Source organism: Protopterus annectens, chromosome 13.part0, assembly GCF_019279795.1.
Source record: "Protopterus annectens isolate FY-2018-M chromosome 13.part0, PAN1.0, whole genome shotgun sequence".
Classification (NCBI taxonomy): Eukaryota; Metazoa; Chordata; order Ceratodontiformes; family Protopteridae; genus Protopterus; species Protopterus annectens.
In genome coordinates this window covers 1,211,599,317-1,211,611,571 of record NC_056747.1, presented here as the reverse complement: position 1 = coordinate 1,211,611,571, position 12,255 = coordinate 1,211,599,317, and the positions used below count along the sequence as shown (strand labels likewise).

The 12,255-nt window shown below is 39.5% G+C and overlaps 1 protein-coding gene across 1 annotated transcript in view; it reads left to right on the top strand.

The window, feature by feature from the left end:
• The window catches only part of MRC2 (mannose receptor C type 2), a 1,890,380-nt gene that overhangs the window by 384,372 nt on the left and 1,493,753 nt on the right, over positions 1-12,255 (top strand). Inside the window, exon 2 of the mRNA XM_044055215.1 lies at positions 9,544-9,930. Coding sequence (XP_043911150.1) covers positions 9,544-9,930 — 387 coding nt within the window. The remainder of the gene's footprint in view (positions 1-9,543; positions 9,931-12,255) is intronic.

The following is a 12,255-nucleotide window of genomic DNA, read 5'->3' as shown; positions in this document are numbered from 1 at the left end:
AGCTATTTCAAAGCAAACCATTTCAAAATGGATAGCCACTGCATTCATTTCTGCTATAAGCACCATGGAAAACCTATCCCACAGGGCATCAGACCCCATTCAACCAGGGCTGCATATACCTCACAGCCTTTCTCAGGGGCGTCCCTACAAGGGACATCCTAGAAGCTGCTACCTGGAGTTCTGTACATACTTTCACCAAGCATTATCATTTGCCAATTTTCTCTAAATCCAGAGCTCGTTTTGCCACTGCAGTCTTGCAGGGCCTTATAGCTGGTCCTAATTCTATTTAAATTCCTTCTCCCAACCTTAGCTTTGGGAATCTACCCAAATGTAATGACTGCAACAGTGAAACACGAAGAACATAGTACAGTTGTGTCCACGTACCATAAATGTAGATGTTTGAGTGTATTCACTGTTGCAGTCCTGGTTACCCTCCCTCCAGCCCCCTTTCTTCTTTTGGCTATACCTCTACTCTCACTTACTATGCTCAAAAAGTTTTTTGGTGTATTTGCTTTTTTGTTGGAGGTATATCCTTGTATTATAGATTTAATTGCTTCCCATTAGGGGGGCACCTGACATCTGGGGCAAGAAAAACTGATATAGGTTCATAGGTTCATAGGTTCATACTAGGCTATCTGCCCGAGGGCATTTACAAGCCTAGCCCATAGTTTTGTGGCTTACGCCACCCCTTTAGTATGGGGAACTATACCCATTATTTTGCTGTGCCTCTGTTGAGCAGTGACACTGAGGTAATCCCTGGGGTATATCTGCGATCTCCCATCCATTGGTCAAGATTTCTCTTGAACAAGGCCAGCGGTGCTCTGCCTCACATATACCGATTTTATTCCACAGCATAGGGAGTCTTTGGGTGATGAATCTATCCTCCAGCACGCCCTATTAATAGCCGTGTCGAGGTTTACGCCTCCCGCCTTGTGGCTCTGACGGATCTAGATTTTTGAGGTGAAGCATATTCATCAAATCTGGGTTTGACATGGCCTTGTATGTTAGGCAAAGGTCACCTCTGAGCAAGCGGTAAGCGACTGAATAGAGCTGGAGTTCTTTCAGTCGGGCAGCATAGGACAGATGTTTGAGACCCTTTATCCTTTTGGTGAGGAACTTTTGTGGCCTCTCCAGCTGCTGCAAGTGTCGGGTCAGATACATTCCGAATGGGGCATTGTACTCAATCATTGGTCTGATGAGTGATGAGTATAGGGAGACTATGACCTCCTTTGATCTAGATGAGAATCCCTTCATGATAAGGTGGGCATATAATGGCATCAGCTGCATGTTTTATACCCCTGATGACCTAACGTCATGGAAGAAGGGACAGCAACTGACGCAGGACCCAAGACTTTATTAATCAGGCTGACTGAGGGCTGTTGCAAGCAGATAACCCAAATGTAATGACTGCAACAGTGAATACACTCGAACATCTATATTTATGGTAAGTGTACACAATTGTACTTTATCTCTGTCTTCCCCATCACACCTCCAACATTTGACATCTACCTGAAAAAAAAAATCTTTGGAGTGTGCTTGGAGTATAAACATTTCTCTGCAATCACTTCCAGGCAAAATTCTAAATCTTTTAAACTTTGTTGCATTTGTGGGAGCCATTGTTTCTTTGTGAATTGCATATCTAATCTCTCTTCCCCAATTTTTCTGACATCTTCGGATTGATTCGTATAGTTATCATTATTAATATATATATATATATATATATATATATATATATATATATATATATATATATATATATATATATTTATTTAACATTTGTTGACTGGGAAAGTCTGACTAGGACAGAGCCTATTTTCAGCAGAGGTCCGGGGAGAAATGCTCCAGGCACATGCAATATTTTATGTGCCATATTAATTATCCCTTTTAACAGCAGCTTCTGTTCTAGATTCAGTAAAAAGCTAAACCAGTGCAGGTCTTTCATTTAGGATTCCCCTATCCATTTCTCTTTGTCTTTATTCTAATATCAATCCCTGATGGAGAAGGCAATCACTCGCCTGCAATGGAAATGTCTTCTTGGCCTCTTCCCATTCTATTACATTTCCTTCTGTATTTATTTGCTGCCAATTCCTTTGCCAGTTTTCTCCAGTAAACTCCAACCTCCTCTTGCTTATTCTGTGTACCACTAATTGCAGTCATCCCTGTCAGCAGAATCTACTTTCTTCATTCCCATGTTGGCTTAGTTCTTGCATCTGTGTCTCACTCATAGCAGTATTTCAAACCCACCTAGGTTAGGTTATTTTTCCCCAAACCCCCCAATGTGGGGGGCTTCACCCCCCACACCCCCTAACTATATATACCAACTCTGAGACTGCGCTACAGTGGGGAAAAGGGGTTTGTAATACTGCCATGCATGAGACAGGGAAGTGTTGCCAAGTAGTTACTTTCCCCATCTCACAACTGCACGTTCGATGGATGGCCGTTCGATGATTACCATTCGATGAATAAGCTATTCAACATTTATTTCTTTTGATGATTAACCATAGACCCTTAGTTCTTAGTATACTTTCTGCTAATTTATGACTATAATATTCTTTTTGACTGTTGTGTTTCTCCTTGAGTATCTGCATCCAAAATCCCATTATTTTCTTATTTCTTGAATTACGCCTTCTTTTGGGAGGATCAAATTATCCTATTTGACTCTTGCCCTCTTACCCTCCCAAATAAAGTATAGCAAATGTTTATTAATTACTGTCCACAACTTCTCCTCTGGTTGATAAAAATATGCCTGACCTGTGTAAAAAACTAAAGGGACTAAAACATTTTTCTGCTTGAATCTTGCTATCCATATCCATAGGCAAAAGCTTCCAGTTTCTCATTTTTTATATTATCTTCTGTTTAGTCTCTTCCCACAAATCCTTAGCTGCCATAACCAAATCCTTTTAATCCGCACTGCTAAATACTTCATTTTATCATGTCCCATATGGGTATTCTGACCAGTATGTTTGTGAGTACATAGTTTGCCTTTATCTTCTTTAATTTTATATCCCGAAAAAATCTGCAACTGTCTCAGAATATTCCATAACATTCAGATGTTTATTTCTGGTTTCATTAAGTACAAAATAATGGCACAAAAAAATTACCCAACGGGTTAACGAAAAACCGCTTAGACAAATGAAAAATAAAATAATGAAAAGCACACAAGCGATAGTACAAAGCACGACTCCAAAAACCATATAAAAACACAGGAAGCGTTTATTTAAAATACAGTAAGTGCTTTCACCACCTCTCTGGTGGCTTCATCAGACCATAAATACAAATAACAATACTTGCACTAATTTTATACTCACAAATCACCATCATTATTCACAAATCAAATGCAGGTATCCATTTGTTTACGAATAATCCAGCCAGCACACCATGCACAGTCACGTGCATTTCATGACTGTATCATCCTGCAACCACTCTCCTTAAAGGTACATAGACCCCAGCATAAATCAGAGTATAAGATAAAATCTTAACAACAATGCTTATCTGTGACATAACATAACACACACACAAATTCTGAAACTTAGTCCTTCTCATACCAAACAAGCTGCAGCATTTAGAATAAATCCTTAGATACTAAATAAAAGCACATAATTATACTAAGTAAAAAGTACACATACATATGTATAGTCAGCATGTAATCAAGACAGTTTACATTAACAGTTTAAAGTGCCCACATCCCCTCCTCATCATGCAAATAGACTAAAACCATAGTCCCTTCACGTCTATATCTTAAAGCACTATAAGCATCAACTTAAAGATACACAATGCTTCCAGTCTAAGTTAGCAAGAACATCATAAAGTAAAGACTACAGGGGGTCCTATGAGTACTAACTAGTCTTCGATGCTAGGGGACTTCCTAAGTGATAGAACTGGTTCCTGTCATAGGTTCATAGGTTCATAGGTTCATACTAGGCTATCTGCCCGAGGGCATTTACAAGCCTAGCCCATCGTTTTGTGGCTTACGCCACCCCTTTAGTATGGGGAACTATACCCATTATTTTGCTGTGCCTCTGTCGAGCAGTGACACTGAGGTAATCCCTGGGGTATATCTGCGATCTCTCATCCATTGGTCAAGATTTCTCTTGAACAAGGCCAGCGAGGTGCTCTGCCTCACATGTACCGGGATTCTGTTCCACAGCATAGGGAGTCTTTGGGTGATGAATCTATCCCTCCAGCACGTCCTATTAATAGCCGTGTCGAGGTTTAAGTCTCCCGCCCTTGTGGCTCTGATGGATCTAGATTTTTTGAGGTGAAGCATATTCATCAAATCTGGGTTTGACATGGCCTTGTATGTTAGGCAAAGGTCACCTCTGAGAAGCGGTAAGCGACTGAATAGAGCTGGAGTTCTTTCAGTCGGGCAGCATAGGATAGATTTTTGAGACCCTTTATCCTTTTGGTGAGGAACTTTTGTGGACTCTCCAGCTGCTGCAAGTGTCGGGTCAGATACATTCCGAATGGGGCATTGTACTCAATCATTGGTCTGATGAGTGATGAGTAAAGGGAGACTATAACCTCCCTTGATCTAGATGAGAATCCCTTCATGATAAGGTGGGCAATGTAGAATGTCTTCCTAACTACTTTAGCTACATGGGTGTCGAATGACAGACTACTATCAACCTGGGTCCCCAGGTCCCTGATAACTTCTTCTGTGCTCAGTGGATTGCCTCCTATTTGGTAACTAGGGGTAACCTTGTTTTTCCCGAAGGGTATGACTATGCATTTTTTGGCATTTAACTTTAGGCTGTGGCTCTGGCACCAGTTATCCGTTTCTGTGAGACCCTTCTGAAGGATATCTGTGTCAGATGTGTTTTCTACTATGGCGCCCAGTTTGCAGTCATCTGCAAACTTTGTCAGCCATAACCCTCCTGTGTTTGCTTGTACTTCGGAAAAGTAGATGCCAAACAAGAGTGGGCCCAGGACTGAGCCCTGTGGGACACCACTTGTGACAGGCTTTGAGTCTGACATGGCGCCAGCAACTCTGACCCTGTGGGTTCTGTCACTCAGCCAGTTTGCAACCCATCTTGTGATGTATGGGTTAACATTTAAGCTGATGAGTTTTTCAATGATACCCGAGTGGGGTATTGTATCAAGGCCTTAGCCAGATCAAGGTAGGCTGTATGGACTGCCTTTCCTCATCAATGGCTTTGGTGACTGTTTCAAAAAGTCAACCAAGTTTAAAAGGCATGATCTGCCTTTGACAAAGCCAAACTGGGTTGGATCCAAAGTCTGCAAATTCCTATGTCTTTATTTATGAGGTCCATTATGATCCTCTCCATGGCTTTGCAGATAAGGCTTGTCAAGCTAATGGGCCGGTAATTTCCAGGGTCGGTGGAGGCACCGCCTTTGTGAAGTGGGACCACAGTTGCAGTGCGCCACTCCTGGGTATGTATCCAGAGGTAAGACTTTGATTAAACAGCTGTCCTAGCTGTGGGTTTAATTCCTCATTGAGTTCGTGGAGCACACAGCCGGGGACACCATCAGGTCCCATGGATGCTGTGTTTTTTGCTTTGGAGAGAGCAGTTCTCACTTGGGCGCTGGAGATGTTTGGGGGCGCTGCAATCGTTTGGTATAGATATCTCTCCCTTGGGGAGGGGAGAAGTTTGCACTGAACCTGTCAGCCAGTATGTTGGCAATGTCTGTAGGATCAGTAATCTTCACATCATTTTGAACTAGTTCTGAGCATATCTGGGAGTTTCCTCCTAGGTTTCTAACATAGCTAAAGAAGGCCTTATGATTGTCTTTTGAGTCTTTAGCTATTTTTCTCTCGAAATTTGCTTTGGATGATTTTATGAGAGCTCTTAGTTTTTTACTTATAGTGATCAAGGGTGTCTTACCTTTTAAGGATTTTGCTCTATCTTGTAGTAGCTTCCTCCTTTTGTTGTAGAGTTTGTTTATGGCTGGGGTCCACCAGACTGGACGCTTGCCTTTGGTACAAAGAGTCTTTGTTTTGCTTGGGATTGCCTTATCCATGCAGTCCTGCAGGTGCTGGTAGAAGGCATTTGTAAGTGATTCAGCGGCTTGAGTACTGTTTTCCGCCGTCATCTTGCCTGTTTGTCTCTTTTGATCCATGATCATATTAAAAGCATGTAGTATGTACTTTATCTAGTTCTTCAGTGTTTTATTTATTTTAATTAGCTGTGAGCACATTCAACTTATTTTTTCCTCTAGATTACTGGAAGCTATGTCTTGCACCAAAGATGGAGTTTGAACTGCTCTTTGCTGAACAGCTGCAAGATTCTTCTCAGACAGTGTTTTCTCTTCACCTTTTTTTAGTTGCTTTTCCTTCAGGCTCTTTGTTTCTTCCTTGCAGGCATCAAAGCAGTGTACTTATTAGCCAGTAACTGAATTTTACTCAAACTGACAGTATCTCTCTCAGTTTCTGTTTTCACACTGGGAGAGCTGAAATCAAGCTGTTGATCAGTGTGCAGCCATCTTGAAATTTCCTCTTCCCTAAGTTCTTAATGGCCTGTGGCACCTTCCTGTTAATCCCTCTCACAAATTTTGTCAATGTATCACTTATTTCTAGCATCTTCTCCTCCTTGAAGAAATACTCATTGATCATTTAAGTACCTAAATGAGTGCCCGCTCCTACTGTAGCAACATTTCCTCAAAGCTCTGTTGCTGGCACACAACAAAATCTTGGAAGAAGTCATTTCCTCACAACAAGCAGACTTTCTAAATTCCAGTAATCTGTTACATGAAACCTAAAATGGTGTTTAGAAGGGGCATTCTATTATTAGTGCCCTCCGCTTACTCACCAGCCTGAATTTTAATAGTATGTAGCACAGGGCTCTCTTCACTGACTGTACATATTTGTGTCACAATGTGCCCTTCTCTCTGTCCTAAAACACTATGGAATGAATATGCTAGCAGTCAAATGCATTATCTGGTAGCTGCTTGGCTGGCTAGGTACTAATGGCTATGTCTCCCAGCAGTTTAAACATCCTTAATGTGGTCAAACAAGGATCCATTTCAGCCCATCCACTCTTCTCACTCTTCTTTCTTTTAAAGAAATCTGGCCTTGCCAATAGCTCCTTGGAAAATATCAGCAAAAAAGTGAACCACCATGTAGGTAAATCCAGTGACACACCAACTGTATTCAATAAGAAATAAGAAATCACCAGACTGCAGTGTGGAGTAAATGCAGTTTGAAATCCTTTTAATATCCACAAGTAAATTTCAGGTACGCTTTTAATATCCACAAGTAAATTTCAAGCACGCAAATATAAAACTTTCACCCAGAGGGCTTCTTCAGGTATATGAAACAACTTACATTGACCAGCAAATCGTTTAAATAGTGTAAAAAGGTCACATGCACAAATCAATTAACAGTTAAAATTAAAATTAAAGGAACAGTGTGCTCTTAAAAACATTGTATGTAATAACAAGTATGTGAAACTTAAAGGCTTATAAAAACATATAAACCTAATATAGAAATGGGTGTAAAAGACATATACAGTTTATAAAAAGGCAGTTGGCTTATATATGAAATATACTGTACTTGAAATTTCCTTAAACTTCCTTTATGTATCAAAACTTAGTCCATAGTGCTTTGAACCGCAAGTAGAAAAAATCTCATAACCCAAAATTGGAAAGTCTCTACCCTGTCCAGTGCTGGTCTTGGAACTTTTCCAACTTTTAAGCATTTGAATATCAACTTGGATGCTACCCTGTCCTGCTGTCTTACTGACACAGCATAACACAAAGTAGTCTGTGTGCCATCAAGCTTCTTCAAGTCCACAACATTCCTCACCAGGGAAGCTTAGCAAACAGTGTAGAAAGCAGTCCTGATAGCAAGCCTTGAGTACAGCGTCCCCATTCTGATATAGTGAGATGCCAGAGTAATACTAATATTTCCAAGCTGCAGTTCACAGGTAACACCATTGTTTCACCATCGTCATAGTCAGATATCTCCTTACCCAGCAGCTATCATCTCTCATTCTCTCCTACTTAATTTTCAAATTCCTGCACCATGGACACTGTCCATCACTAGGAAACCTATTCATACCCCAGCTACTACCCATTTCTTTTCTCTAACCAGCCTGTTTTCTACTCTTTTCTTTTTTTTTTTTTTTTACCCCAACACTCTGTCATGTACAGAGTTAAATCCTCTTCTTTCTTGCCTTTCAGTGATTGGAATTCTGTTCCCTGTTACATATGACTGTGGGTTCTGTTTCCCTCACCAGATGCTTAAATTATCTTTCCATTAGTGATAGTGCAGTATATCTAAGAGGTTAGTGAGTGTGCCATCCTTTAGGTGAGATGTTAAACCTGAGGTCTTATCTACCTAAGGTGGCAGCAGCTCAGGTAAACATAAAAGATCTCATGAACAGTGTTGTGCCTTAAACATTTCCAACAATTCATGCCAAACTTTAAATTTATGACCTATACATAATGTCTTCCCATCTGTCATGTCCTAATCTCTATCCTTTTTTCATTCCTAATGACTTTTACTAGTACACTGCCTACATGATTTTATCACCATTTGGATTCTTTCATTTTTTACTGTATCCCTTCTTACCCCCTTCCTCTTCTTGACTTTCACATTTCATTTCTTCCACTTAAGTTTTTTTTATTATCCTATACCGTTCAGTACTAACTTCTTGTATGTTTATTTTTCCTTGCATGTTATGCTATGAGTTACCCTTCTCTGTCTTTCTTTCTGTGTGATTTTATTTTTTCCTTTTGCTTCTTGGTATGATGTCTGTTTTTGTAACTGAAAAAAATGCCTCATTTTCCAGTCCACTAATAAAGGTTCATAGGCTCACAAAGCAAGTCAAAAGTAAAATTTTACTGATGGAGACTGCTCTGGTTGGCTTCACAGAACCTAATACCAGCTGTTACAAACGGCAGAAGTAAAATTATGTTCATGGCAGCAAGGGGTACTCATAGAAGTGCTTTGCACAAAGTGGAAGGATCCGGAAGTAGTACTGGACAGGAAGATATGGCTGTCATTGTGTAACATAGAGGCATTTTATGTATGCATATGCACTATTCATAACTTTGGAAAGTGAGTGTCCAAGATAGTGGTGGACATTTGTCTGTAAGGCAGTACCCCATAATGGGCTTCACCAACAGGGCAGTTACAGATTTTGTAACAAAAGGTCAGTTAAGAGTGAGAGTGAAGAAGATGTAATATTAATGATACAAAATCTACTGAGTCACACTCAAGTTGAATTTCTTTATGTCCATTTGTACTAGAATTGCTTTGTGATGTGTTCAGTATACTGTGCTGTTCTTACAGTCCAGGCTAAGAATGCTATATTTATCCTGACACCAAACAAGGTGTAAGGTTTCACCATGCCTGAGAAGAGGAAGAGCGTTAGTCTGTACACAGTGCATCAGTATTGAAGTCATTTTTCATAGTGGTATACTGCCTTGGGAGGTAATGAAAATCACCATTCAGTTTACAAGGATCCTCATTAACCATAAGACCATCTAGTTCTGAATACAAAAAGCACTGAATGAAATGTATCTGCGTTTTCTCCCGTCTGGTTACATTTTCTTATGTTTTTGTTCTCCTCTTCTCAATAGATTCCAAAATTTTCCTGATCTACAATGATGGATTACAGGGCTGTCTGGAGACCAGGGATACCCTAGTTCAGGTGACATCTTCCTGTAATGAGAGTGCTCCTGCCCAGCAGTGGAAATGGGTCTCCCGCCATCGTCTTTTCAATATTGGCGCTATGCAGTGCCTTGGGATTTCTGAGTCCAACCGGAACTCCACGGCATCAGTACTGACTATGCAGGAGTGTGACCGTGAGTCCTCCAGCTCCAGGTGGAATTGCGTTACTCTAGGGGAAAATATTGCTCCATACCTAAACACATCCTCAAGTGTGAGACAAAGGGGAGACCAAACAGGAAGTAACCGATGGAGAATCTACAACAGCAATGAAGATCTTTGTGCAAGACCATATCATGGTAAGGAAAAAGGGAAAAGGAGAATTTGCTTTCATAGGAAAATTATTATAAACTAAAATTTGTGTAGACAAGTGCAGTCTTGAATGTGCAGGGAGGTATATTGGCATGACCTTTCTGTATTACTATCTAAATGAGTGCTAGCAAGGTTTGCTCCTTGATCCCCTTGATTGTAACATTATTCTGTTGACACTGCACAGCTCCATTTGTATATGTAAGATTATGATTTTATTCAAATGCTTAAAGAGTTGAGTTTAAGGGTCATCACTAATGATAAACATACAAAACTGCTTTAAAAAGTAATGTATTATTTCAGGTGTAGTTAACAGTATGGTATTTTAGAGCTTTTACTTATGCCCATTAATGATAGTGATGTAACATTGCATAATGTTTAAAATGGTTGCAATGTCATTAAAAAATAAAGACAGATCTCCATCTGTCTAGCTATATATTTAGTGGCAAGCTATCACTTAACCATGTTGTAGTGTTGCATCAGAAAGGAAGATTTGCATAAAAAAGTTTATATTTGCCTGTAAAATGGTCTGATCTATTAGCAGTATCTTTCTAATTGTCCTTATTTATACAGTATGCAGTATTTAGAGTTCAGGTTAGTGCTTATTGCTTTTTATGTATTCATAGCCTTTGTACCTTTATTAAAAAAAAATTGCAACCCGCGCTGCCAGCATTACACAGAGAAGCATCTTACTGTTACCTAACTCTAAGCATAACCAATGCTTAAGCAAATTTAAGTACATACTTTACCCATGCATAATATACCTCTGCTGAAAAGCTATAGAGAATGTCACAAGTGAAGATATGCAGATGTGTAAGCACTCTGTTTGCAGTCCAAGATAAAAAAAGAGTTTAGATAACTATTCTATAGCACGAATTAATATAAAGTTTGGTTCTGCACATTCACTCATGATTTTTTAATTAGTAGTATCATTTTCCTTTCTTTTTTAATGTGAACTGTAGTAAATTAACTTAGTTGGCCAGCTGCAGTTTATTGGAATTGCCGCTGCTTCCTGACTTGCTATATTTGAACAGTATAATTTATTAGATGTAAAGACATTATAAAGTAAGGACAGGTAGGGAAACATTGTGTTTTTTTTTTTTTTGATTTCCTCCAAAACCATATAGCTCTTAGAATATTGTATCATTTGAAACTGTTACCCACTTCAAAAAATATACTGTGCCTGCTGGAGAAAGTTTGTCAAATGTTTAAGTGTAAGATTTTTTAAAAATGAAATCATGCTAATTCATAGTATTTCATTAACAACAAAATGATTAAGTTTAAATGCATTCATTCAGCTTTATGCTAAGCTTTTTATTTAGAAGTGTTAATTGCTTCCTGTTTGTTACGTATTTTCAGAGACTGTGCTCTGTATCTAGGGTCCAACAGATGTGTGAACCATGAAACAGTATGATGCAGACTGTGAGGCAGGTAACACAGCAGCACAACCTCACTGGCTGAGGTGCTTGATCAGCCCACATTCAGCCTCATAGCCAGTGACCTTCTATAATACAAGTATGAGTCATCAGGCACTAATTACAACCACTCAATTGTAGTATAACAGTTAAATGGGATATTAAGCTTCATTTTAAACTTGGTTACGCAGACATAAAAGACAGCACAGCTTAGTCCCAAAATGCACTATTTAATATACATTGTCAAGTTACGTTTTATCTTACTGTTCTGAATCCACCAGGTAAAAGTGCCTTTGTATGGCTCAGTGGAACAGCAGGTATAAATAATGTACAATACTGTTACATTTAATAGTGAAAACAGTGGCCCAACCTTAAGTACAGAGCAGGCTGTGTAACTGTCTTCCAAGAGTCAACCGCTAACATTATTCATATGGTCTGTGGCAAGCAGGAATACGTTTTTGTATGGCATCAGGCATTACTTCCCTAAGCCGTACAAGTACTGTATAGTAGGTGATAGATCACAGATATATTACGTATCTGCTACAGCTTACTAATTTTAGAATGTGAAATAAGAGACTGTATGTGATTGTACAGACTGAGAGATGCTGTCTTTTCTGGACCATTGGATCTTTTATTTTTTTTCTTAGTCTCCACTAGAACAGACGATGCAACCCCCCCCCCCAAAAAAAAAAATGCAACTTTATGCATAACGCATAGAGGTAAACATGAAATTGGTATACCTGTTCTGTAGTGCTATATGCATGCCCACAGGGAGATCTGACTACGGAAAGAGATCTGTATGAAGGATGGATTCCTACCTCCAACTTTATCGCAACTCTCAGGTTTCAGCTTAAGAATTATTGACAATTGGGCACTGCTGTCTTAGGCTACAAACAATTC